The 27,508-nt window shown below is 39.8% G+C and overlaps 2 protein-coding genes and 1 long non-coding RNA gene across 3 annotated transcripts; 1 reads left to right on the top strand and 2 right to left on the bottom strand.

Annotated features, from left to right (window-relative positions):
* Positions 1 to 453: 453 nt before the first annotated feature.
* Positions 454 to 15,529, bottom strand: hsd3b7 (hydroxy-delta-5-steroid dehydrogenase, 3 beta- and steroid delta-isomerase). Its single transcript, XM_044026513.1, has 7 exons — positions 15,311 to 15,529; positions 9,495 to 9,703; positions 8,062 to 8,217; positions 4,232 to 4,340; positions 3,273 to 3,372; positions 2,951 to 3,113; positions 454 to 1,389 (listed from the first exon to the last, which is right to left on the bottom strand). The coding sequence occupies exons 2-7, from the start codon at positions 9,652 to 9,654 to the stop codon at positions 977 to 979; spliced, it is 1,101 nt and encodes a 366-aa protein (XP_043882448.1). The 5' UTR covers positions 9,655 to 9,703; positions 15,311 to 15,529; the 3' UTR covers positions 454 to 976.
* Positions 15,530 to 17,792: 2,263 nt separating this feature from the next.
* Positions 17,793 to 21,432, bottom strand: LOC122769813. Its single transcript, XR_006360464.1, has 2 exons — positions 21,345 to 21,432; positions 17,793 to 18,283 (listed from the first exon to the last, which is right to left on the bottom strand). It is a non-coding gene; the product is annotated as an uncharacterized LOC122769813 (long non-coding RNA).
* On the top strand, positions 20,697 to 26,678 carry LOC122769812 (bri3 binding protein). The gene is made up of 3 exons (XM_044026662.1): positions 20,697 to 21,017; positions 22,920 to 23,022; positions 23,154 to 26,678. The coding sequence occupies exons 1-3, from the start codon at positions 20,841 to 20,843 to the stop codon at positions 23,573 to 23,575; spliced, it is 702 nt and encodes a 233-aa protein (XP_043882597.1). The 5' UTR covers positions 20,697 to 20,840; the 3' UTR covers positions 23,576 to 26,678.
* The last annotated feature ends 830 nt before the right edge of the window (positions 26,679 to 27,508 follow it).

Raw genomic sequence — 27,508 nt, 5'->3', positions numbered from 1 at the left:
TGAGTAACCAAAAGATTAAGACACAGCACATTTTTAGAATTAAGAATAAAACCTTTAACCTTTAGTTTAAAGTACCAGCAGCAGATTTATTTCAGTGTGTTTTGTTTAGAACGTGTCAAGAGGTTTCAGCTGGTAATTGTTATTCCTTTACCATTGAGCTGGCCTGTAAACTGTTATGGGAATTACCATGGAAAGCCACAAAAATGGGGGACACCCTAACATGCTGGAACATTTGGCGTTTTCCTGCAAGGCAACTCCCATATACTCACACGAACAAATATGTGGTGTCCAGCTGGTTGCTACAGTCAACTTTCCACACACTACACGCCTGTGTATAAACATCAATCATCTCCATGAAGAAATCCCCGTCATGCACAGACATGAAGCGATGAGGCACGTCTTCAGCACACAATTTGTACATCACACTAAAAAGACACAATATGAATCAAATACTAAATGTCAAACAATCTTTATTGAAAATTACAAAAACTTCACAGGATACAATTTCTTACAACGTTATTGTAAGTGTGAAGCTTAGAACACTGACATCAATGAAGTCGACATAAATGTAGTAATGTCGGTGAAAATGTATAGACTTATAATGCTGATATAAGACAATCTCTGATACAATAAATAGAATTAATTAAACACTGACGTAAGACAATCTCTGTTATAAATTATATAACAAATAATATAATAACAAATTTAACAATCTCGCGTAGCGTTAGTCACAGTGAAACTTTTCTAGAACAGCGACTGTGCTACAGGAACACAAACTAATGCATTGTAAAGTACGACAAAAGCACAGTGCAAAGTTCTGCAGTCTGGCTTTTTAATCTGGGAAAGATTAAATCAATTGTTATCACACTTTTGTGTCATAAATTAAAAGCAGGTCACTCCTTTTGTCATATACTCTATGTGGTGCCGTGGGAGTCCATAGAAGGATTTGGTGCATGTTGCAGTAATGGAGGTCATATTAAGAGTCTTTTAGTTTCTCCAGAGGGAACGTATTGACCCATTTCTGTGTGCGAGCTTGACACTGATCCCAGTCGTACAGGGGCCGGTACTGGAAGTAACGAAAGGCTTTGTCTGTGCCCACAGTGAATGAGGTACTAACGACAGAAAAGGTGTAACTGTTCAGCAACGGCGTGTAGTTATAAAAGGGACTCATTATCCAACGAAGCAGGTCATTAACCATGGCTAAAAACCAGATCACCACAAAGGGAATGCGCACCGTACGGAAGTTAAACGTGGATAGGAACTGCATGTTGAAATCCACATAGCTCTTGTAGGGTGAGTCGTCGTAGCAGAAAAAAGCCTCTCCTCCAACTGTCTGCGGGCGCTCCCTCAGGGCTCGGGCTGCAAGTACATGCATCCAAGCCACGTTGCCTAGTAACAACAACAGTAATTAATAACACATCGACTTAAAATAAATGAATGTATAGCAGAAATACCAGTAAAATGACCTTGTGTGACACAAAAAAAGAAAGTCTCTGCATTTTATGTTTTTAAAAACATCACTGGCAATAAGACAGTGAATTTATTCCCTGAGAGAGATATAATTAAAACCATCATCATTATGTCATTGTAAAGATTGATGCCAATTATCAAGGAACAAAAAATACATGTGCTTTCATGTCAATCTCACATCCCTATAATTTCACCCACACACAAACATGTCCCTAATACATGGAATTAAAAATTGAAGACAGCACAAAACGTAAATTATCTTTTTCTTTTTCAAAAAGGTTCTCCGTAAAGACGGCCTCGTTTCAGGAAATATCTTCGTCCATACATATATAAATTCCAGGAACGCCTGTCTGTGTGTGTGTGTTACTCGCATATCTCTCGAACCGAGAGTCCGGTTGATTTTAAACTTGACAGGTGTCTTGCTACGGGTACGAGTAAGTGCGGTGCCAAGTTTGATGTACAAAAAAAAAACGGTAAAAGAAGCACACATGGCTTTCATTTCTCTCGCCGTTCTACTGTAGCCACTCCCTCTCTCACTCGCACAGCACTGTGAGTGAGACAAGGCGCCGTGAAGCTGAGGCAGACAACGAACGCAGTGCCCCCCAGCCCACTCAGACTTAACACTTAATGAGACACAACAAAATATAAAAGTACAGTGTGTGCAAAGTGTGTGCAAAGTAAAGTATGTACAAAAAATTGCAAATTGTTTTCACTGTGGGGGGGGCGATTGCTTTCACAGCTCTGGGGAAGAAGCTGTCCATGAGTCTATTGTTCAGTGCAGCTGACTGTGTTTGGAACAATCACTGATCGGTTTTGCTTATTTGAGTAAAAACAGGTTTTGTTTTCTCCTCTCTTTATTTTACAATTCAGCAGTCTTTTCAGACTGACTTCAGTTACTTTTTATTGACAGTAGTTGGTAAATCTGTCAAACAATCCCCAAACACAACACAATGAATGACAGTGCAAGAGAGTCATTATATTCCTAAGGCGTTATGAAATGTTCCCACTGTTCTGGGAGCATACAACGCAAACACACTTAAAAATGTCATCCTATCATCTGGCAGAGGATAATTCAGTGTTGTTCATTGTGCAGTGTGCACACACACACATGATGATGGTGCTTTTGTGTCCTCACAACAAAAATTGAGGATCTCATTACCCATACTGTGCATCTTTTTCTTATTGCACATTCAGTCTTTCTCTGTGTCTTTACCTCGGTGTTGAGGAGTCAAGGGTGAGACACTGTGAGTTTTTTTTTATATTACTCATGTAAGACATTCAGACTTCACGTGACTTGCAGAGGAGGTGACATCATATGCTTCTGTTTTTAATCCTTCTCTAAACTTAACTTCCACTAACTTTTTTTTTCTTGGTCTTTCCGTGTTCAAAAAATAGAACAAAAGTCGTCTTGTTTGCATTAAAATAATTTCCCAAACACACCTCTTAAGTTGTGGTTATGACTCAGTCACTTTTGATTTACCTGCATAGACTCGCCCGTGTTCCGTGGAGGCGAGGACACCGTTGAAAACTAAGCCTCTATTTTCAGCAGCCTGTTTGTAGAATTCCCTGAAAAGCTCGTGCCCTTCACCATAGATCCCTGTCGGCCTCAGACTGCATGTGTATAAACACTGTCCACCTTTCACCTGGACATGAGGCAAAACAGAATTCTGCATTAGGAAGCACAAGGCGGCCAACTGGACTTAAAAAAAACTGGGTTAGTGAAGGCAGAAAGAGCAGGGGTGACAAGTCACACAGCTACACAATCATAATGTTGATTCCCTACAGACTTTTAAATCAATTACCATTTTGCCATTTGCCTCCAGCACAATTTTCTCTGCCAGTGCTTTGCTCTTGGGGTAGGCCATATTGTGTTTCACAAGGTACGGTGTGTCTTCATTGCCCCTAAAGAATAATAAATTAAATTGGTCAGATATTAAAGAACTTTGGTCTACAAGAGATCAAACAGAACTAAGAGTGAGGGAGGGAAAAACTCAGCAGAATGCCAGATACTGAATGACTGAGGTACAACTGCGGCTATGCCAACTTGCATGTACACTCATGCAGACACATCTCAAAGAATGCCTGGATTCCTGCTCATTGAAGAATTGATTGCGTCTTCCTTCATTTCCTTCTTAAATTACACTTTTTAGAAAGAAATTCCTGGAAAATACCAGATGTCATCTGCAACCTGGGGCCTATTTGACGATACCAGCTGTCAATCACATTAGTATCCACTAATATGTGATTTGCTTTGTCATTTATTTTCCTCTAAATGGGAACAGAATTTCCAAAAGCAGCATCATGTGCTATTGATGAAAACCCAAAACTAGCAATTGAGATTATTAACTCCTCATCAAAATGTTCCCATAGACTTCCATTCAAATGGGAGTTATTTTTGCAACCAAGAGTCACCCCCTGGTGGCTATTCGATATTTTCTTTCATCTGATTGGCTTCAACCAGCAAACCGAGTGGTTTTCTCTTTATTCTAGCCACCATCCACTATGAACAGCAAACCCTACCACTTTTAATTGACACCAAGTTTGCCTTTTCCCTTATAGCATTTGAACACTTTCATTTCTGTGCATAAGAGGACATGGAGGACGTGTAATACAGCTGAAAGTATTTTTCAAAATAAGAGTATACATAGTATACATACATATACAGCACACAGGGTAAAATGTGCGAATTTGTACACTTGGTAATCAATCAGAAACAAGTCAAGAACACATCTATAAACATGTTTTGTTTTTTTAGCTGTACCTAATAAAGTGGTCTCTGTTGATGTTGGGGCCAATAACCTCCATGCTGCTGGTGTAGACCAGACTCTGGATACCACACTCCACACAGGCCTTGATCACATTCTCTGTTCCTGAGAAGAGATAAAAAATAATGATCAGATTGATTCAATTAAATTCAGTTCTTGCAGCTTGTTCTTGACACATCATCTGGGTGGAATTTCTCTTTTCTCTGAGTATGTACAGGCCTTTAGGGTTAGGGTTAGAATTGGGTTAAGGTTAGGGTAAAAGGCTAGGGAATAGATGTTGTCTAAAAAGGTCATCACTATGAATGAAGCACAAACCTGTGTATTTCAGCATTCAGTATTTCATTTCTAGTGTTTCAGAGCAGAGAATGTTGCAGAATGTTGCAGAATGTTGCGTGATGTGAAAGCTCATGGTCAGTAACATTTTCCTGTGGGTTGAAAAAGTCAAGAGAGCTTTTTTTTCCATGCACATTGGAAAAATTTAAGTTTATTAGAACAGCAGAAAATGAATTTAAAAGGAGGTATGAGACCCGAGTGTTCACTTAGTCCAGTTTGGTGGAGAATATAAGAAGTGTGCCAGAATAATTATCCATTCTTTAAAACTCAACTTGCAGTGTGGGATATTTTGTTGGACAAAATACAGAGTGCAAACTAACACAGCAATAAATGGAATTTATCACAAGAAAACATTCCTGGAGGAAAGTTCTTTTTCCAGAAACCCACACGGCCAAAACGAAAATAAGCAGATTCCATCCAACCAGCCAGCACGAATGATCGATCACTGAACTGCCAAACTGTTGTGATACAATCCACATTCTCTGGTTTAAATTCTTTGCCGACCATGAATGTCTGTGTAAAAGTTTATTAAAAATCCATCTAAAAGTTTTTGAGACAGACCAAGCAGCAAACATGCCTGTCATCCAAAATAAAGTTCAGAAATGAAAATATTAAATGTAACAAAGGCCACAAAATACAGAGCCTTGTATTTGAACTTGTACTATGAATTCTAACAGTGATCAAGAAACAGGGAAATGCTTTCAGCTCTTTAAGCTGAACTACAAACAGTAAACATAATTCGATAAAGTAAACAGAGAATACGTGTCTTTGCACCAAAAAAAGGGAGTTAAACGAGTCTACTATGATCAAGGCACAAAAACCCTTTGAGTGCAACCCAGGGAAAATTCCGATGTATTCTTGTAATACTTATCGAAACTGATCATCCTTTATCTCTTAAGGTCTGATTCAAAAAAACTGCCTCAGTTTAGAGGAATTACTTTTTCCAAGCAATTTCATACCATGATAGTAGTGCAATATCACTTAGTGTGATCTTTCTCCGCTTTTGTTACCAAAAAACAGGTGTACACACTCATTGGCCACGTTTTTTTTCATCTCTAGGGCTTATGGAGAAGGGTCAGAAAAAGGGAGAACACACAGTGCACAGCGTGTGCAATTATAAGGCAAGGTATGTATATTTTCCAACTCCAAGCTATTTGAACATACATGCTAATTAGATTCAAACATTATCATGTGATGTGTATCTAATGAGGGAGGGTGTGGCCTGAAGTGATCAACACCCTATATCATGGTGTGCACAGAGTCGGATCAAATAAATGGACTATACTAGGCAGCCTGTATTTTTTGGGCCCCCCTATATCGATGTTATTTATGAACTGAAATCTGAAACTTACCAAAGTTACTAAAAAAAGTTAATTCACATTTTACATAGCGTAGTCTTTGGTTACGAGTTGGTTCTTTGTATGCCAAAATAAGTCATGTGTCGTATATTAGACTATTTTTTGATTTTTATTACCGTATTTATACGTTACTACAAGACTCTATTAAATGCTATTAAATTATCCTTATCTTATCCACTGCCAGTGTCATTGTTAAGGCAGTAGTACCGGTAAATCACCAATAGGTGTCAGCATTGCGACGTAAACAGAACAAATAAGATGAATGTTGTAAACTATTGCATTTTGCAGAAAATCTTGTTGATTAAATTGAATAGCTTAATAAGTAGTCAAATATACGATGACCTATAAAATTTGCAGTAAGAGAAACTGTGCTGTAGTGGTAAAGATGTTTATTTTCATGGACAAGCATCACCTCTCTTCCATTTTCTGGTATTCAACACTCAGCAGCTCAGCTCCTGGTCTGGACTGTTCAGCAGTTTTCTCCACTGGTCTGGATGTTTCTCTGGATGGTGTACTGTGCAGTGTTGTTTTTGGCAACCATTCTAGATTTAGTCTTAGCTTTAGTCTTTTGGACTAAATTCTTATTAGTTTTAGTCACGTTTTAGTCATTTCTATATGTGAGAGTTTTAGTCTACGAAAACTCAAAAAAGTTTTAGTCAGTTTTAGGTTGTTTTTTTTTGTTTGTTTTTTTAAAGAAGTATAGTCTTTTAACAAATCCATTTAGGTCAATAAGTATTGGGGATTACTGTTGGGCAGAAAGACCTTTAATCTCCATATTTCAATGAGCTGCTATTATTAAGGATGAGCTAGTTGGACCATTTCGGGTTGAAGATGGACTTAAAATCAACTCCAAATCCTACTGCAAGTTTTTAGAAGATTCTTTCTTGTATCAATGGTACAGGAAAAAGTCTACATCATTCAAGAAGGCCATGATTTTGATGCAGGAAAACAGTCTATCACTTCCACCACACACAAGTATTACACTGTGTTGCAAGCCAACAAAGACCTTAAAGATGGCAGGATAATGACATGGCTCACCTGACCTAAACCCTATTGAGAACTTGTGGGCTCTTCTTAAACATGACATTTACAGTGAGGGAAAACAATACACCTCTTTATCTGAATATTATTTGGGAGGCCATAACTCACTTTTCCTTTGTTAAATATTCAGGTTTGGGGTTTATTCATATTTTGGATTGACCGAGTGAACTGTATTTGTTCAGCAATAGAATTCATCCTCAGAAATACAACTTGCCTAATAATTGTGCAACCAGTCAGTCTCAGTGCAGGTGGCAATTCTCTGGAAAACGGCTTGTTGATGCCAGAGGAGAATGACCAGACTGTTTCAAAATGATAGAATGGAAGTTGCTTGCAATAGTGACTCAAATAACCACATGTTAGAACCAAGCAAAAGACCACCTCTGAACACCAAACATGTCAAAACCTTAAAGCAGAAGACCACAAAGAGTGCCACTCCTGTCATTTTATCAAGTGCCCTGTGTACTCAATAAAGTGGCCAGTAAGTGAATTGTGTTTCTTTGTGTAGTCACTGAAGGCTATCAGACATGCAACCTCATCTATAAACCATTAACTAAACCCAGACACACAGTGTGCCAAGTAACAGCAGCCCCACACTCTGGGTAAATATGGCTGGGTGAGCAGAATTACTTCATTACATTACTTACATCAGGGCTGTCCAAACTCTTTTTAACAAGGGCTATATTTGATAATGTGAAGATCTCCGGGGGCCAATGGTCCTTTTTTTCATTTCTTTAACAGTAACATTTACATACAAATGCACTGTTTTATAAAAAATAAAATTTTCGTTGTCACAAAAGTATAATTTTTAAATGGAAATGTTACCAAATCTAAGCCATGCAAATGTGAAAAAATGAAAAGAAAATTTGCCTTTCTTTCCACATCTGGAATCAAATAATATAATATGACATGAGCGTCTGTTCTTTTTTTTTGCACATTTCACTTCCAGATATGTATTCACTTGCAGAATTCACTTTTTTTTTTCAAACATTTACAACAGGGGTCACCACAGCAGATGATCCACATATTTGGTTTGGCAGAGATGCTTGATGCAACCCTCCCATTTATCTGGGTTCACAAATCACAACTCGTCTCACCTGTGACATTGACTGAGTGGATGAGGGTCTCTGGGACTTTGTGCCAGACGTCCACCAAGCTGGCCATGTGGATGACAACATCAGCTCCACGGGAGGCCTCCAACACATTGGCGTAATCAGTGATATCCCCCTGAATGACCACCACCTTTGTGCGCTCTGAAAGGAAAAACAGGGATGAAATGCGAGTCAAAATGTGGTGTCCTAAACGCTCTACACAAGAAATAAACTACAAACATATGTTACATGACAGAACACTGCTTTACTTCAGCAACTACGCTGTTTGACGTAATAATATTTATGCATAACATTGTTATGCATACATTATACTTTTATGATGTTATGGACATTATACTTTTTTGAAAGTGTTATAATTTTAAAGAGACACAGCCGAAATATTTTTCTTCCAACATCCTAAATAGGTTGAGACAAAAGAAATGCTTGGGTTACCTTCTGGGAACCAAACAACATTCTATAACAGGTTAAGACAAAAGCAATGTTAGAGGAACGTTCTGGGAACCAAAAGAGAACGTTCTATGAAAGCTGAGACAAAAGTAATGTTCTGGGAACTAAAGAGAACATTCTATAAAAAGGGTGAAAGCAGGTTATGACAAAAGTAATGTGAGAGGAAAGTTCTGGGAACCAAATGAGAATGCTCCATAAAAGGTTGGAGGTGAAACGTATGTGCAACCAAACGCTAACGTCAGGAAAACATTTCATGACAACCATAGGATAACCTAGGGCAAACCTGCAGGGTACGTTCTGGGAACCAGACATTGTTATCTGGGTCGTATACTCATCAACTCGGTTGACGAGCAGGACGTCTGTCAATTTAAAACCGAAATCATGTCTTCGTCTGTCCTGATGTTTAGTCAGCCCTCTCAGATCCTTCCATAGGCACCAACATTTGATCGACTCCATGCAGGTGCAGCGACTCTCCGTTCAAGTACAATCTCTGGTGGAACAACATGTCCTCTTTATTACCTGTACTCAGTCTCTTTACAGTGGTGTCTACGTGTTTATCAAACACAAGGATCTCCGCCACTTTGTCCTCTCTCTCCAGTAGAACCCTCACTATGTGTTTACCCAGGAAGCCGCAGCCTCCTGTGATCAAAAACACGGATCTTTGCTGCTTTTCACTCATCCTGAGCTTCTGTGAACAGTAACGGTAACTGCTGCTGCTGTTGGTCTGAACGCTGCGCTGAGTCTGCAGCCTTTGCTGAAGAGATTATTTAGTTTATCCCCAGGGCTGTTTATCTCTTAACCAACTTTGTTAGCGTTTCCATATACGATAAGAACAGTATGCACCGGATCTGATGACACTCTCCAACACAGCACAATTATAACATAAGGACTCTGTTATGATCGACTCGACAGTCTCAGGTGGACTCGCGGACGAGCCCGGTGAAAACCCGGTGTTTGCTACTCTTTCTTACCTGTGCTCTGTCCGTTTTCAGTGGTGTCTACGTGTTTATCAAACACACGGATCTCCTCCACGTCGTGCCCCTTATCCAGTAGAATCCCCACCATGTGTTTGCCCAGGAAGCCGCAGCCTCCAGTGATCAGATACACGGCTCCTCGCTGCTGTTGATTCATCCTGACTCACGGTCCCTGCCGCTTCTCTGGGCGCCGCGCTGACGGCAGGCTATTTAAAGGCAGAGGGTTGAATAGAACAGAGGGTTGGTTAGGACTGTAGACGTGCAACACCCTCTCTCTCTAAGGCAGAGGTTGTCTCTCTCTCTCTCTCTCTCTCTCTCTCTCTCTCTCTCATAGCGTGATCACGGTTGCTTAAAGACATATGTAATGGCAGAAAAACAGCCAAGAGACTTCTGAGATCAAAGTCAGAATTCAGTTTTGTTTCCCCCCTCAGAATTCTGATATTGGAGTTGTCAAAGCTGAAAAAGGTCAGGATGGCAGAATTCTTAATTTAATCTTAGAATTCTGGGGCTACAAAATGTCAGGCCTGTAAAAGGGCAAAGAGAGTGCGCCTAAAATCAGAATTCTGACATTTGGAGAAAAAGGTCATTCAGAATTCTGTGGCCCTAATCCTCTTCCGTAATTTGTAGTAACCCATTTTGACTTCTGTTTTAGACACTAGACATGTTAATGGTGCCTTCCAGTAATGCCGTAATGCCCTGAAGTGCCTTCTTGAATCACAAGAGGCACACTAAAGTACCCTCTAGAGTGGTAAACACATGAGGACGTGGGAGACCACAGACACGACGAACTTTGTAAACAATTGTCAATTATTTAATGCCGAGAATGCACAGACTAGACGATCCAGTCATGAGACTGTAGGGGAGGAAATATCTACCAGCAAGTAACAATCTCTCCCCAAGGAGTATTCTGTCTTTCCGGCGTTAGCAAGAGGTTTTCCAAAGTAAAGTAAAGTATAGTAAATGTAAGAGACATACAGGCTGAAGATGAGCAGCACGGTGTGTTAGAGTGTGTGTGTGTTGCAGAGGGCGTGGTTCACCTGGGAGTGGGCGTGTGCACGGTGCGGAAGTGTGTGTGCGTAAAGGTGGGCACTCACCGGTGACGCAGAGAGAGAGAGAGAGTCAGGGTTGGGAGTAGCCGTAATTTTTGTTGACCGCTACCACTACTCATTCATTCATTTATCACCCTTTTTTCCTGTTTAATCCGCCAGTCTCATTTTTATGTTTATCCATCCTTGCTGCGCTGTGATAGCTCTGTGCTGTTTTGTTACAATAAATGCACCTAAGCATATTTGGATCTCAGCGTATCTTTATCATAATCTACTATAGCGCGTTACAAATCTACGTACCTGAGGACCCAAACCTCATATACTCTCAGCGGCTAAAAGGTTTGTGTTTGGAAGCCGCAACAGTAAATATTTACTTAATCTGACTCCATTTAAACAACAATTAACTTTACTTTTAAATATTGTTGGGAATTAAAGTTAACCAGTCATTTGAAATGTAAACCTTTTAAGAATTCAATCCTATTGTCAAGAAATCTGATATCGGTCTAGCTTGACGGTTCTTAGGCACAGTAGTTCAAAGCTCTCCACTGCAGATCAAAGTCCACCCTGTTAAAAAAAAAAGTTTCTGTCAGTTTCATCACATTTCAAAGCTCAAGAACGCAGTTTAAAGTTCTCTGCTGCTCAACACAGTTCTCCACATTCTCATTTCCTCAGTCTCACTCCCTTCTCATCCTCCCATGCGCCAACATTCAAGGAAATTTCTTCTTGAATTGTCTTACAGCTCAATGGTTTTTACATTACACAACTAGTAATAACCTGTCATTTTAAACCAGTTTAAGCCAGCTTTTGTGTTATTTAGAGGAAGTTGTTGACCAACATACAGACAGGTTTCTTCGGCCAAATTCTCTTTTTTTAACAATATATATAACAACATAAAGCCAAAGCTTGGCAGATGTTTGCTGGCTACATGTCCAGCACAGGTCACTGTCTGACCTGCGTCACTGGCTCTCCCTTTCCTTTGTCGTCATTTCATGGCGATAACGACTTGTGCAGTGAAATATTTCAGATGTTTCCTCTCAAACCTCTGCGCAGGAAGTGGCAAAGTTGCAGGTGCGTGATACCACAACTTCCTGTTTAGTCTACTCATCGAGTGATACAAACAAATGTGTACACACGTGTTAGCGAATAAACCACCAAATAGCAGGCTTCAAACAGACACTGATCACTGATCAGGGAAGAAGGCACTTAATATTGTTTAAGATTAATTTAAAAAACAAGATAAGAGAAACTATGCAAACAATCTTTCTACAAAAAAAACTCTTCAATATTCACATGTACTTCTTTGATTTATTTAGTATAGAGGGCTGTTTAGTACTGAAAGTTTCACTACAAGATATATCTTAAATATTGACATTTTTGGGAGAAAACTAGATAAAATTACTATTTTAAAAAAAAAACGATAATCAGTTTTAGGGGTGCAGGAAAACTCAGTGATGCTTAAATGAACTTATGTCTGATCCACCCTGTGACTCCTGTTTGGTTTCTTTTGATTTTGAGCTGGAATGTTTTTTTGTTAACAACATAACATAACAAACTCAGTGGCTGCTCACAAGTCAGAGGCGGGGCACAGACTTTGACATACACACAAACAACTGATTGAAGTTTGTCATCTGGAAACTGTGCCCCTAATCGAGCCTTTTACAAGCCCTGAATCTGTCAGTTATTTCTGTGCATCTGTGTGATGATATGTGGGGTGGGGTCAGGGAGGATTTCACACAGGAAGAATGAGCCCAGGCTGTCGACAGCAGAACTAACTTGGTCATGGAAGAATTGTGGGTTTTTTTTTCTCAGTTTTCATTGACCTCCTACAATTCTGCTTCCTGACAGAAATACAGACTGTTCGTGTTTGGCTGTATGGCCCAACTTGGGTGGAACACATTACTCAATCATGCCTAACAATACTGCTACAGACAACATACTGCTGAAGCAGAGGCCCACTTGAAGTACGCAAATTCCAGGTTACACAAGCCTGCCACCACATACTAGGTTTGTGAAAATGCCAAAAGACTGAGAAGTCTGTGCATCTCTTTTTCCTCAGTACTGTGAGGATGGCCCCAAGGACTTCCAGCAAAGCAGCTGGGGATATTGGGGTGTGCTTTGTTTTAGTGTCCACTTTGAGGAGGGCAAACAAGAGTAGAGGGGCAAATAAGGGAGAAAGCAATGTGCCCACACTGATGTTCTCTTTTTCCACACAGGGAGGGGATCTTGTTCTCCTCCAGGGAGAATTTTTAATCCCAAGCAATTTCTTGATTGATGGCAGTGGGCTGTTTCAAGCAGATCACAATCTTTTCCTGATACGTTATGGTACCCTTGGTATAGCAGTTTATCTCGTTATGGTACCCTTGGTATAGCAGTTTGACTAAAAGATAAAGAGAATGACAAACTGATAAATGTCAGCTTATCACTTCCACAGAACCTCGATTGTCCTGTGTGGATTTTGCAAGGGAAGTCTGTAGCTGGTCGTAGTCTAGCATTTCAGTTATGCACAATTATCGCATAAATAACTGGGCCTGAAATGAGCTTCCCCTGTTTAAAAAGACCAGCTAGTGGACTGTTTGTGAAGAATAATGCCGCACTTCCCTGTTTCAAAGACCAGCAAACGCCACTGGACTGTATTGGCACTTTTCCACAATCCAGTTCCAGCACGACTAGGCATGACACCATGCGGCTGTACTTGGTTTGGTATTGTTTTCCATTACGATGGTACCTCCTCAACGTGGGCTGGGTTATCATAACATAGCTGCTGGCTGGTCTTTCCAGCTCAATGCTCCCTTCTGGAAAGGGTGACCAGAACAAGTACGGCGGGCACAACTCGACTGTCTTTCTGAAGGTTTATTCCACATACACAGTTAAGCAGACGTCAGTTAGCAGTTAGACAGCATCTTGTTAGTTAGAAGTTAGGTTGTAAAACCGACAAGTCGTACAGGTTCTGATGATAGATAGAGGCAATATATAACAAAACATGGCTTTGACAATGCACCTTAAAGGCACTTTAAAGGCAACGGTGCTTTGACACCAATTACAACAACGAACAAATAAATAGAATGAAAGACAAATAGCTTTGCCTGCTAGAAAGTTCTACAATGTCATTTTATACACGACACACAAATTGGCGATTCATAAAGCAGTTGCTATCGGTGTACTAAATCATTAGACTCAGTTAATTAAAAAGACTTGTTCCAAATCGTTCAGTTCAGTTCGGGTTTGATTCAACACAACGACAACACTCTCTGACCAATCAGTGGCCGACAGTCTGTTGATGTCACATATAGTATCGGCATAGCTTGCTTGGAACTTCGTCAGAGCAGGTACTAAAAAATGTATCAGGTACCAAATACTATTGCTAATGGAAAAGCAAAAAAAAAAACAGTAGTGTCAAGCTGAGCTGAGCCGTGCTGAAACCATGTAGTGGAAAAGCGCCATTTGTGAAGAATAAAGACTCACTTTAATGTACAGTTATGTGTAAATCTGTATAATGTGCATGTAATTAAGTGAGTACATGTGGTAACACTGCTGAGCCTTAGACTAGATGAGTTTCTTGTTGAGCAGGACAGGGTCCTTGAAAGCCATGGTGCCAATAACTGTGAGGAGTCGACACGACAGCTATGAGCGTCTGTCTCTCTGATAACACTTGCTTCACTCCCTGGCAGGAAACGGCCGCAAAAGAGATTTACAGACTAGCCAAAGTCACAAGGACATGTTATCAAATGGCCTTGAACTAGAGGAAACTGAACCAACAAAGCACTCGAAATTGACATGGGAGAGGTTAATTTTGAAACCAATGACTCTGTGAAACTGAGGAGCTTTTATTAATTGCACAGTGGAAACAGAATGCAGCAGCATAATGTGATTCTGTCTGCGGAGCATCATTTGCATCTATTTTGTAGTAGTGTATAGAACAAAGGCTAATAGTTTATTGGGCTAAACAAATGGTATGTGATAAAACCAGTGTTTAACAGCAATTGTGCTAAATTAAATGTAGGTACATAACCAATATATGCACAGAATTCATTTTAAAGACTGAACTTGGTTTCAGCAATTATACAAGAAAAAACAAATATATGAAATAAGGTTTCAGATGTTAAGTTTTGCAAAGTGTTTTGTCTGAACCTATTTGTATTACACTTTCATGATACAACATATGCAAATATGATAAAATCCTACAAACAAGGATTGTCTGAGTAATCACTGACTCTTAGAGCTCATGGAAATGTGAGCTCAGCTGAAGTCACAGAAAGAGCGTGACTCACATAACAACAGCAGACAGTCAACACAAGTCAAAACACAGGCAACTCTGGAACACTAGGCAATGTCAACTTGCTGGATTTTGGTACAGGAGAGAATCTGACAAAATGAAGGGAAAGGTTGGCATTCAGATGTCGATAATTTACCTTAAATGGAGATAAATTGATAGCATTTGCACACATGGACAACAACCTTGAACTTATCAGTAGGAGGAGCTGTGTTTTGACAGTGCAAAAGTCCAAATCAGTAAACTGGACTAGATATTTTATGAACTTTACCCTGTCAGCTGGGTATAAGCTGGTCCCAAGGTCGTAAACAATAATTTTAAAAAGAAAAAAAACACTGCCACAAAAACATGTTATGAATGAAATTACAGCTTAAAAAGACATGGCAGCTTTACAGCAGCAAAGCAAAAGTCAAAACATGCAGGAGGACACCAACACACAACAATAATTTGCAACAATATTAATGAGAGTATACAGGCAGTGGCAGTGTGAATCCTACCTGATATTTTACTCGTAAATTAAGTGACGTCGTAAGTTCCATGACCGACTGCAGCTGGAGTGACGCCTGACGTCATCAATCGTCCATACATGTTTAACTTAAAAAACACGCTCACACATATAAAGTGTTAGCTTGAATAAAACTATCGCAAAAAAAACTTGATGTGTTTAGTCTGTGTTTAACGTGTTTCCCTCGTGTTTTGCTCTGCATGTGCTCTGTCGGTGTGTGTGTCATTGCTAAGATACCGTGTAGCAACAAACCGGGGACACAAAACTCAAACACACACATTTAATTTTAGGAACTCCAGACCACACCGTTTTCGTGGTTTTGAGGGATGAATACATTCTAATATCAATGCTTTCATTCTGCCCCCTTGTGTCTTAAATTATTATTTGTCATGTTAAGCACCAACTCCCAGGGCCGGCCCAAGCCTTTATAGGGCCCGAAGCTGAATTTGATTTGTCAGTGCTTGACTATTATTGATATTGCTCTAATTAGAGTTTATTTACACCAAACCAGTGTCACTCTCTGTTTTTTAACCTTAGAGTGGAATAGTATTCATTTGCACTTTTTAAATCAAACAGAAGCGCTAAGTGTGTTGATGCTGACCATGAATTAAACAAGTAAACCAGTTTAATGAGATTAAAAGCAAATAATTCAAGCTCAACACTATTTATATATCTAAATATTTTTGAATGTATCTAGATTTCTTTAATGTATTAAATTGTGTTAGCTGCTTAGTTCACGTATGCCTTGGGCCTTCACTGCTCCATCCAGATTTTTACAAGAACGTACCGCGACAGGTCACATAAGGCTCACTTCATTATTGTTATAATGAAGGGACACCCATGCTTGTCATTTTGAAACATTTCAAAATGTCTGGGGTGAAACAGGACATACAGATCAACCATGACCTCAATATTGATCAAGATGTGTAAATGCAGTAGCCCACACTTTAAGAAGCTCTGCCCATGACAGAGAAGAGATGGCTCTTTTTATCGGGCTACTGTGTTAATATAAAGTGTGCATACAAAGATCTGTACTGTTATGTCTTTTTTTTTTTACCTATCACGTTTGTATGCCTAAATGTGTTTTTGAAGAACAACCATATTCCACTCTTACCACTCTAGTGGATGCATTTGATGCACAAGATGTGTGTATTATGTTAATAAATACTGCTCTTCCTGTATTTGGCCTTTATGCACTGCTTTCCTCGTCGCTCCTCTTATCATTATATGCAGCCTTGACTTACTTCCTGCCTGCACTATGAAGTCACATTTCCACTGCAACGTTTGCAGGAACTTTCCCCACATGTAACACACACCTCTATTCTATGAACTCCATCTTTATTTTAACTGCCTGGCACATGGCATAGGCATGTTTTTTTAAGCGGGACGTTTGAGTAGTCTTGTTCAATTGACATCTTTTATTGGGCATTTTATTTTTTAGTCATTATTCATTGGTTATTCATTATGAAAAAATAAATGAAATAATGTATGATTGCTATTATTATTATTAGTGCACATACATTTTATGTTTGTTCATTTTATGTTTGTTTTGTGCAAACAATTGATTTGATAATGACTACATCACAACACATCGTGGTATTAAAGATGCACCTTTTAACCAGTGGGGGGCAGCAGCACACCAACATGGAGGAGTCTGATTTTCCTCTACCTCACATGAAGATAAGTAGTGTGCCTCATGACAAACCACATCTACTGCATATACAGTACAGTAAATCTGTGCCATGTAAAACTGTATAACTCACACATTAAGAATAAACTTAAGAATAAACATTTTATTTACACTCTTTGTTGTTCCAATGTAGTGCAGAGTAGTGGAGTCTTATTTGAAGAATAAAATGATCAGTCAATGTCTGTTTTGCTCACATTTTTATCTCGTGGGGTATGATTGAAGAATAAGCATAATTTTAGAAGTACCACAGATGCAGATTTCTTTGAGTGTGTTTTGTTTGGAATGAGTGTCAGAGGTTTCAGCTGGTGACTGTTATTCCTTTCCAGTTTAGCTGGCCTGTAAACTGTTATGGGAATCACCATGGAAAGCCACAATAATGGGGGACACCCTAACATGCTGGAACATTTGACGTTTTCCTGCAAGGCAACTCTCATATACTCACACAAACAAATATGTGGTGTCCATCACTGCTTGCTACAGTGCTATGGAGTCAACTTTACACACATTAAACACTTGTGGATAAACATCAATCATCTCCATGAAGAAATCCCCCATCAGTCACAGTAGGACGTGAAGCGATGAGGCACGTCTTCAAAAAACTTCACAGGATACATTTCTGACAACGTTTATTGCCAGTGTGAAGCTTACAACACTGACATCAATGAAGTCTACACACAGTGCATTCGGAAAGTATTCACCTTTCCACATTTTGTTATGTTACAGCCTTATTCCTTTTTCCTCAAAATTCTACACACAACACCCCATAATGACAACATGAAAAAAGTTTTGACATTTTTGCAAATTTATTAAAAATAAAAAACTGAGAAATCACATGTACATAAGTATTCACATCCTTTGCCATGAAGCTCAACATTGAGCTCAGGTGCATTCTGTTTCCACCGATCATCCTTGAGATGTTTCTGTAGCTTAATTGGAGTCCACGTGTGGTAAATTCAGTTGATTGGACATGATTTGGAAAGGCACACACCTTATAAGGTCCCACAGTTGACAGTGCATGTCAGAGCACAAACCAAGCATGAAGTCAAAGGAATTGTCTGTAGACTGCCGAGACAGACTTGTCTTGAGGCACAAATCTGGAGAAGGTTACAGAAAAAGTTCTTTGCTTTGAAGGTCCCAATAAGCACAGTGGCCTCCATCATCCATAAGTGGAGGAAGTTCAGAACCACCAGGACTCTTCCTAGAGAGGGAACTTGCTCACCACCTCAGGGAGGTGACCAAGAACCTGATGGTCACTGTCAGAGCTCCAGAGTTCCTCTGTGGAGAGAAGAGAACCTTCCAGAAGTACATGTAATGTAATGTAATGTAGTGGCCAGACGGAAGCCACTCTTTTAGTAAAAGGCACATGGCAGCCCGCCTGGAGTTTGCCAAAAGGCACCTGAAGGACTCTCAGACCATGAGAAACAACATTCTCTGGTCTGATGAGACAAAGATTGAACTCTTTGCTGCTAATTCCAGGCGTCATGTTTGGAGGAAACCAGGCACCGCTCATCACCACGCCAATACCATCCCTACAGTGAGGCATGGTGGTGGCAGCATCATGCTGTGGGGATGTTTTTCAGCGGCAGGAACTGGGAGACTAGTCAGGATAGAGGGAAAGATGAATGCAGCAATGTACAGACACATCCTGGATGAAAACCTGCTCCAGAGTGCCCTTGACCTCAGACTGGTTTATCTTTCAGCAGGACAACGACCCTAAGCACACAGCCAAGATATCAAAGGAGTGGCTTTAGGACAACTCTGTGAATGTCCTTGAGTGAAATTATGATCAGATTGATTCAATTAAATTCAGTTCTTGCAGCTTGTTCTTGAAAGCTCATGGTCAGTAACATTTTCCTGTGGGGTGAATAGGTCAAGAGAGCTTTTTTTTCCATGCACATTGGAAAAATTTAAGTTTATTAGAACAGTAGAAATGAATTTAAAAGGAGGTATGAAACCCATGTTTTAGGTCATAGAGAAAGTGGAGGAGGAGAAAATGACTCAGTCCACAGGTTCATTTAGTCCAGTTTGGCGGAAGAAGTGTGCCAGAATAATTATCCATGCTTTATAACTCAACTTGCAGTGTGGGATATTTTGTTAGACAAAATACAGAGTGCAAACTATCACAGCAATAAATGGAATTTATCACAAGAAAACATTCCTGGAGGAAAGTTCTTTTTCCAGAAACCCACACGGCCAAAAGGAAAATAAGCAGATTCCATCCAACCAGCCAGCACGAATGATCGATCACTGAACTGCCAAACTGTCGTGCTACAATCCACATTCTCTCTTTTAAATTCTTTGCCGACCATGAATGTCTGTGTAAAAGTTTATTAAAAATCCATCTAAAAGTTTTTGAGACAGACCAAGCAGCAAACATGCCTGTCATCCAAAATAAAGTTCAGAAATGAAAATATTAAATATAACAAAGGCCACAAAATGCAGAGCCTTGTATTTGAACTTGTACTATGAATTCTAACAGTGATCAAGAAAAAGGGAAATGCTTTCAGCACTTTAAGCTGAACTACAAACAGTAAACACAATTCTATAAAGTAAACAGAGAATATGTGTCTTTGCACCCAAAAAAGGGAGTTAAACGAGTCTACTATGATCAAGGCACAAAAACCCTTTGAGTGCAACCCAGGGAAAATTCCGATGTATTCTTGTAATACTTATTGAAACTGATCATCCTTTATCTCTTAAGGTCTGATTCAAAAAACTGCCTCAGTTTAGAGGAAGTACTTTTTCCAAGCAATTCCATACCATGATAGTAGTACAATATCACTTATGTGATCTTATTCAGCTTTTGTTACCAAAAAACAGGTGTACACACTCATTGGCCACTTGAGAACACACAGTGCACTGCGTGTGCAATTATAAGGACGGTATCAAACTACTTAATAAAAAAGCAAAGAAATCTAGGTTCTTAATTTCATTCTGGAAAAAAAAACTATTTGCACTTTGCTTCATCCTCTTTTTCATCTATTTATTTTATTTTGCCCCCTATATGTGAGCCTGATGTTGCATCATCAAGAACAAGTTAAATGTACATTTATTGTCTTTATATTTATACATGCATATTTTTTTCTGCCTGCAGGGTTTTTGTTGTCATTTCATGTTTGCATGTTTGAAATAAACGTATAACTAACTAAAATCGTCAGACTTGAGTTTATTGCATTTCAACCTCTATGAAAAAGGAAGTAACTGAACGACTGAGACATCATGGGGGGCATTCTATTGAAGATGCACGTTTTAACCAGTAGAGGGCAGCAGCATGTTGCAGAGGAGCCTCGCCTGCCTCTAATTCACACGAAGATAAGTGGTGTGTTTGACGATAATAGGAAACACAACACAAAATTCAAAAAAAAAAAATAATGACCCGTTATTACCATGGTTATTACGACACAGCTTCGATATATTACGGCAATTGTATGTATAACTTACAAGTACATTACGAATACAGACAATAGAGTTTCGAAATGAATAAATGAGATCACGTTTAATGATGTATTACAATATACTCGTTATTGTTCCACTGTAATACAGGGTAGATAAATAAGTTTTGGAAGACAAAGTGATGATTCAATCGCTACCTCAGTCACTCAGTCGATATCGGATTTATTCACCTTGTGTTAATTTAATTTCGTCCCTAGAGGACGGCAATAAGCGAAGTCAGAGTGGGAAAAGACGAATTTCCGAGCCGCCCTCGAAGGCAGCCCGACCATCACAGCCTCTGTCATCCTCCTCTGAAGGTGTCACTTCCAGGCAGCTAATCACTCGTTTTACTCGCGTTTTAAAACACATTTCTCTACGACGTATCGGGTCATCTGGGGTCATGAGGACAATCGGGTTTTTCGTGGTCTTCTTGGCGCTTTTCGTGTCGTGTTTTTGCACAGCCGAGGCGGCCAGGAGCAGAACCAGCAACCAGAACAGCTTCCGACGCGCAGCTAACGGCATCTACCAGACACTGAGCAGTGTCTTCGGAGAGGACAACATCAGGGGGTTACATAAGGTCAGTGTAGGGAACGATAATAACGTAACAACACTCCATAACAAGCTTTGTTTCGGCGGCTCGTTGGAGCAAACAGCCAAGACGGATACGTGATGTGTGTGTGGGGTGCGAGCAGGAACAGGAGGCCTGGGCGACAATTTCACGGATGCCATTTTGAAAAATTTAATTCCCCCCTTTTTCCCAATTGTAGATTTTGTCGGGTGATGTAGCTGTGGTATTAACACCGACATGAGCTAAGAATGATGCATATAATACAAGAGCAACGAATAATACAATAGTTAAACCAGTTTTCATTCATTGTACTCGGAAGTGTGTGTCAAATGTCACCTCTAAGATGGTTCGATTTAGAGCCACAATGGTCCACGCTGAAAAACAACCGCTGCTTCCTTTCTGAATGTTGCATTAGCGTATAACCTCATTGGGGAAGCTGCACTTCCTCAAATTTTAAAGCTAATAGTGTTACTTCCTGTGAGAAATTCATTCATTCATTCATTCATCCATCCATCTTCTACCGCTTTATCCTCCACATGAGGGGCGGGGGTGCTGTACCAATCTCAGCTGCCATAGGGCAAAAGGCAGGTACACCCTGGACAGGTCACAAGTCCAAATTACAGGTCTATATTACACACGTGATTAAAAAAATGTCTGTGTTTACAGACATTTTTTGTATATATGTTCTACATATAAGGAAAACCTAGACTGAAAGACTGAAACATTCACGTGACAGTTAAGGTCCAGCTCCCATGAGGGTCGCAGGGGGCGATGATGATAATCTCGCCCATCACAGGGACACATGTAGACAAACAACCTTCCACTCTAACTCTCATACCTACAGTCAATTTAGAGTGTCATGCTTTTGGACTGTGGGAGGAAACTGGAGAACATGGAAAAAAACCCACGCACACACAGGGAGAACATGAAAACTCCATGCAGAAAGACCCTTGTTCCTACCGGGTAGCAAACCCAGGTCTTCTTGCTACAAAGGCAAGAGTGGTCATATGTTAAAAATATGTGCGACAGTGACATTTAGTGTTCAAAATGGTTACAGCAACCCCAACTCAAAATATCAGAGACTGTGGTTACCATCTGAAACACATAAACACGGTATATCCAGAATCTGATATTCTTGACCAACTGTTCACATTATATATTGCCATAGTGACATAGTCTAGTCTAGTCTTCCACACGGCTTTCTATAGTTACAGGCCACACCCAGGAAAAACAAGTAGTCTAAACAAAATAGATTACAGAAATCTGTGTCCGTTTCTGTCCCAAATTTTTATGTGGAGCCACGGCATAAACTTTCTTCTGATTGCATGGAAGCGACAGAAACGGAAGAGACTGTTGATTTGTGCCGCTTTTCGTGCTGCCATGCGTCGTTCGTTTAACATGCCTCCAAATGAACTTCTGTCTCTACGTCATCCTTGTAGTTAGAGTCGTGCTGCAAGTGGCGCAGAAGGCACTTTCCTATTTCCTATCTGAGAGACTGAGGCGTTCAGTTTGAAACAGATCTGTACAAATCTGATCGGAATCAAATTAAAAACCACCTCCGTATGTGAATCTAGGCTGGTTTTTTTTTTTTTTTTAGCTTTCCAGCTTTTCCCCAAAAAATCAAGCTAGATACAATCTGGATTTGCTAAAAAGTTCATCCATGTATGCATCTGTCTTTCTCCTCCTCGTGTCGAGTCATTTTTCAGAGGGGTAGTGAGGCACTTTAGGTGCTTTTTCCCCACCCACACTGTAGATGCAGTTGCCGTGTAGGGGGCAACCCAATATCTCCAGTGCTACAGTACTAGCTGTGTTACTGGCTGTTACAACAGATAAACAGTAACAGTTTAAATAAAAAAAACTTATACTAAAAGGAAACTTATACTGATATTTTTCTTTGTATTTTTTCTTAAGTTTTTCTCCAAAACAACAGAGCGGTTTGTCCATGGAGTCGACTCATTTCTGGACACCATCTGGAAGATCTGGTCAGATCTGCTGGATGTGATGGGCATTGACTGTAAGTCATAACATTTCTCTGGTGTGGATGTCAGAAATAACAAAGAATGGAACTCGGCTTCCTTAGCTCCTAGAATGTGTCATATTTCCACAACACCAACTTTGTTTTTTTTTAATCTCTTTCTTCTATAGCCTCAAACCTCAGCCACTACTTCAGCCCTACATCACTCACCAACTCTCCAGCACGCGCACTGCTCCTGGTTGCTGCCGTGCTCTTTGCATACTGGTTCCTGTCCATGTTCCTGGGGGGTTTCTTCTACCTGCTGCATGCCGTGTTTGGCCGCTTCTTCTGGCTCGCTCGCGTCACTCTCTTCGCCCTGTCCTGCCTCTACATTCTGCAGAAGTTCGAGGGCGACCCGGAGCGTGCGGTGCTGCCACTGTGCTTCATCATGGCCGTGTACTTCATGACGGGGCCTGTGGGAGCGTACTGGCGTCGGGGGGGCGGAGCTGGCTCCCTGGAAGAGAAAATCGACCACTTGGACACTCAGATCAGGCTGCTCAACATCAGGCTGACCCGTGTCATCGATAGTCTGGAACGCTCCGCAGAGCAGTAGACTTCGGTGACAGTAAGGAAAGGCGGGGGGGAAATGTTGGAAAGCTTTTTTTCTGGGTATTTACGACTCTGTTGACAGATAGGGACAAAACCTGATTTGGAATCAGTATTTTAAAAGGCATGAGTTTATGTTGGTTGCAAAAAAAAAAAACAACTCCAAAAATCCTCAGAAGTGTGAACTCGGGAGCTCACCCTAATCATACAAACATGGTTTTTTTTATGTTTCTACACCTCGGCTACTTCTGTGAAACTCTGAAGGTTCTTTTTTTCGTGTGTGTGAGGTGTGTTGGGAAATTGTCAGTGATTGTGCTAAATCAATTAGCTTATTTTACATTTGTTCCTTTTTTCATCTTTGTCATACACTGGTGCATCCACAATTATTGTTTTTGTGTTTTTTTGTTACACTGAAGTAGGAGAGAGGGTAGAGAGTGTGATGCATAGGACTGATACAAAAAGTATTTCTGATGTGTAAAAATCCTCAAGGTAATGGATATTTACCCACTGTATGATTAATTTATTCTATTTCTATCTAAACTATTGCCATTATGGTCTAGTGTCACACTTCCATAGTGACAATAGTTTGACATCAGGACCTCCTTTTCTTGTGTGTATGAGCGAACTCATTTTGTGCAACCTACTCTGTGTGTGTGTGAGAGAAAGCTTGTGAAATGGGAAAAAGCACTCTATTAAAAAGTGACCATCAGATTGGAAGGAAATGCATACAGACATCAATATCTCAGGAACTCAATCACCACATAGATTTTGAAATGAGATAGTAAGGATATTAAAATTATGCCTTGATCTTTTGAGTCACTTGACAGGTTTTCAGACTCATCTCTGTGTACCTTAAACACTTATCGCGCGTTTTTGTTCTTTTGCATCACGTTGACATCACAGACTTTTCTTCAAATCCAGCATTTGAGTCTTAGTTTCAGTTCTGCACAGATTTGAACTGTCACTAATACCATCTTTATTATTTAATGCACAAGTGCATAGATCGTCCATTAAGTTCCATGATGTTGGTTTTAAATCTCAATATTCACGTTTTTAGTCAGGTGTCGTTGGATTGAAAAAATAAAATATGTTGCAGAACTCTGTCCTGCTTTAGAAACAAGTTACTTCTAAATTCATGTTTGACTGATGGATTACAATTTATACGATTGGGCTTTGAAACTGAATTACCAGGACACGTTTTTAAAACTCATTTCTGCCATTAATTACACCACTCGTGTGACTGGGCCATGATAGTGTTCTTTTTCCTGCCATGTTTTGCTATATGATTAGATGATCTATTCATTTCCTTCCCCCTGCACACTTTATATAAATGTGTAGAATATGCACTTTTACAAATTACTCTTAACGCTGTGCACATCTGGGAGAAAAAAAGAAGCCGTTTTTAGTGTCTGAGGAAATTTTATCAAATATTTAAGATTTAATAGTTACATTTATCAGAGGGTTCTTACAGTTACATCATGGGGCCACTTTTTCTACCAACTGAGGCCAAAGAAAATCTGTATTTTGTGTTTGAATAACATGAAGGGTGATTACTGTAATGTGAGGTACAAAACACATGATTTCTGTCAGTCAGCCACAACAAAACGGGTAACCGCTGCTTAAACGTGGCAGAACTTTGCCCTGTTTTTAACCATCTGTAATGGCATTTAAAAGCTATTTAAGTCACTATTTAATGCAAAAACACACTGATTAGCCACGTTCAAACAAGTTAGCAGGTGTGTTGTTGTGGCTGATTGGTGTATTGTGGTATTTATCAGTGCATGCGCTCAGTCCAATGCCTGATTTTGTAATCTCACCGGACCCATTGTCTTGCCTAAAGTTCTATGGCAGTTATACAGCTTTCAACCTTGCATTTTAAATATTTAAATGCAGGCTATCTTTATGTTAATCTGTCCAGCTCACCTCAGTTTATTCTCATAATACAGAGCAGAGCCAGTACAAAAAAAAAACCCGTCCATTTTGGTCCCCTGCATTAAACCACCCCAGGTGCTCCATTCCAGCTCCAAAGTCATCCGGGATTTTCTTGCATGCTATGTTTTTATGTTATGTCACATGATATAAATGTTTGGTGACTGCCTTTGTAGAGAGTCCTTTTAAAATTGTGATGTATTGTGATGAAGTAGCCAGATGTTTAAATACATTAGGGATTTTTATTCTACCGTTGCAGTTAAAACAAGAGTTGTGCCGTTTATGTCGAGATCTCTCAACAGGTCGACAATATTTAAAATGTGTAGATCGACTTGACTACGTTGACATGGTGAAGCTGACTTGAGAAATGGACGTGCAGCGCGTGATCAACAGTCCGTAGCCAATAACCTGTTTGCATTTGAGTTATGAAGGTGTTAAAGGGTGAAGTTTATCATGGGTGTTGCTGAAGGAAGTTCAGTGCACTAAATTAGTCAGATGAGCTGAACAGGGTCAAGCTACTCAGACTGAACTGTGTGAAATTCCAAACACAAACGTGACACTAAACATCAGAATGTCAAGATCTGGAGAGGTATTTATTAAATCTTGCATTTTTTAAATTTTTTTTAAAGAAACCTAAAACTGTAATGGGGGGAATACTGGCAACATTTTCCTTGCACTGTTTTACTTGTTTGTAACACCTCAGTGCTTCACTCCAACAGAGGGAGACGAATATCATAGAAGACACCCTGTTGTTGTCACTACTCATGTACGACCACCTGTTGTTTACCGCTCAGACGCTGAAAGATGCCTTTAGCTGTCTATGTTTGTTTCTTCCAGCACTGAACAGATTATTTATTTCTTCTAAATGAACGACTTCATTCCACTCATTTGTTCTCCCGTGTCTTGTTTATTTCTATTATTCCATGTAGCCTGCTTTTTTATAAACGGTCGTGCCAATGATGTACATTTTTAATTAATTTAAGGTGAAATTTGAGTAGGTTTGTTTGTTTTTTACTTGAATATTCCTGTATTCATTGATGTGGCCACCGCCAAACTGTTCTGCCTGCTGATGTGTACTTTGTGTGTGAGTCTTGATGAAATCCCAGTGATGGGTATTTGGCTCTTTTTTTGTGGCAGAGTGAAAATGAGGTCCAGATTTGAATAAATTAAATACCACAGTATGACGTCTCAAAGTCTTTGGTTTTTCTGTTTCTATTGATATAATCTTTTTAAAACAGTGATTTATCTATGTTTGTGTGTCTTTTATCCATTTTCTACCACTTTATTTAGCAGGGGAGCGCTGCTGGCGGGGTTACACCCTGGACATGTCGCCAGTCCATCGCAGGGTAAACGTATAGAGACAGACAAACATTCACTCACCCTACGGGGCAAGTTTCGAGCGCTCATTTAACCCATGCAAGGATGTGGACATGTGGGAGGAAACTGGAGACCCACACACACAGAACATGCAAACTAATGTTGCATCAGCTTTTTGATAATTATGAAAGGAACTGTCCACTAGAAGCACATTTTTTCAAAAATACTACCCCCATTCTAGTAATACAAAGCTAAATGCAAATTGGTGACGTATTCCTTTAATGTGGTGTGTTTTCCTTGTGTTTTGTGTTGGTGATTTGCACTTCAGGGCCACCATACTCTTTGGAGAAAGTCCAGCAAAATAAATCTAAAGTCAAAAGCATTAACTGAAAATTATTGAACTACAGGGGTCATCATGTCGGATGCCCAAGATAACATGACTGGTTCACTAGTAAACTTAATACTGTGTTCTGGGAAAAGCCTGCCCTTTTAGGAGATATGAGCAGCTTGTCCAATAATGACAGTTTGACCCTCGTCAAAGACATTCAGATCCTTTCACATACTGGTGTTTCCTGCTTTGAACACATCTCCATCAATTTACTGTTAGTATTTTCTCATATTTTTTTTATAACAAATGTGTAAGAGGCAATATTACATATAAGGCTAAAAGAAATCACCTGACATCAACATCTGA

Source organism: Solea senegalensis, linkage group LG5 (genome assembly GCF_019176455.1).
Source record: "Solea senegalensis isolate Sse05_10M linkage group LG5, IFAPA_SoseM_1, whole genome shotgun sequence".
NCBI classification, from domain to species: Eukaryota; Metazoa; Chordata; class Actinopteri; order Pleuronectiformes; family Soleidae; genus Solea; species Solea senegalensis.
This window is presented reverse-complemented; position numbering and strand designations above follow the sequence as displayed.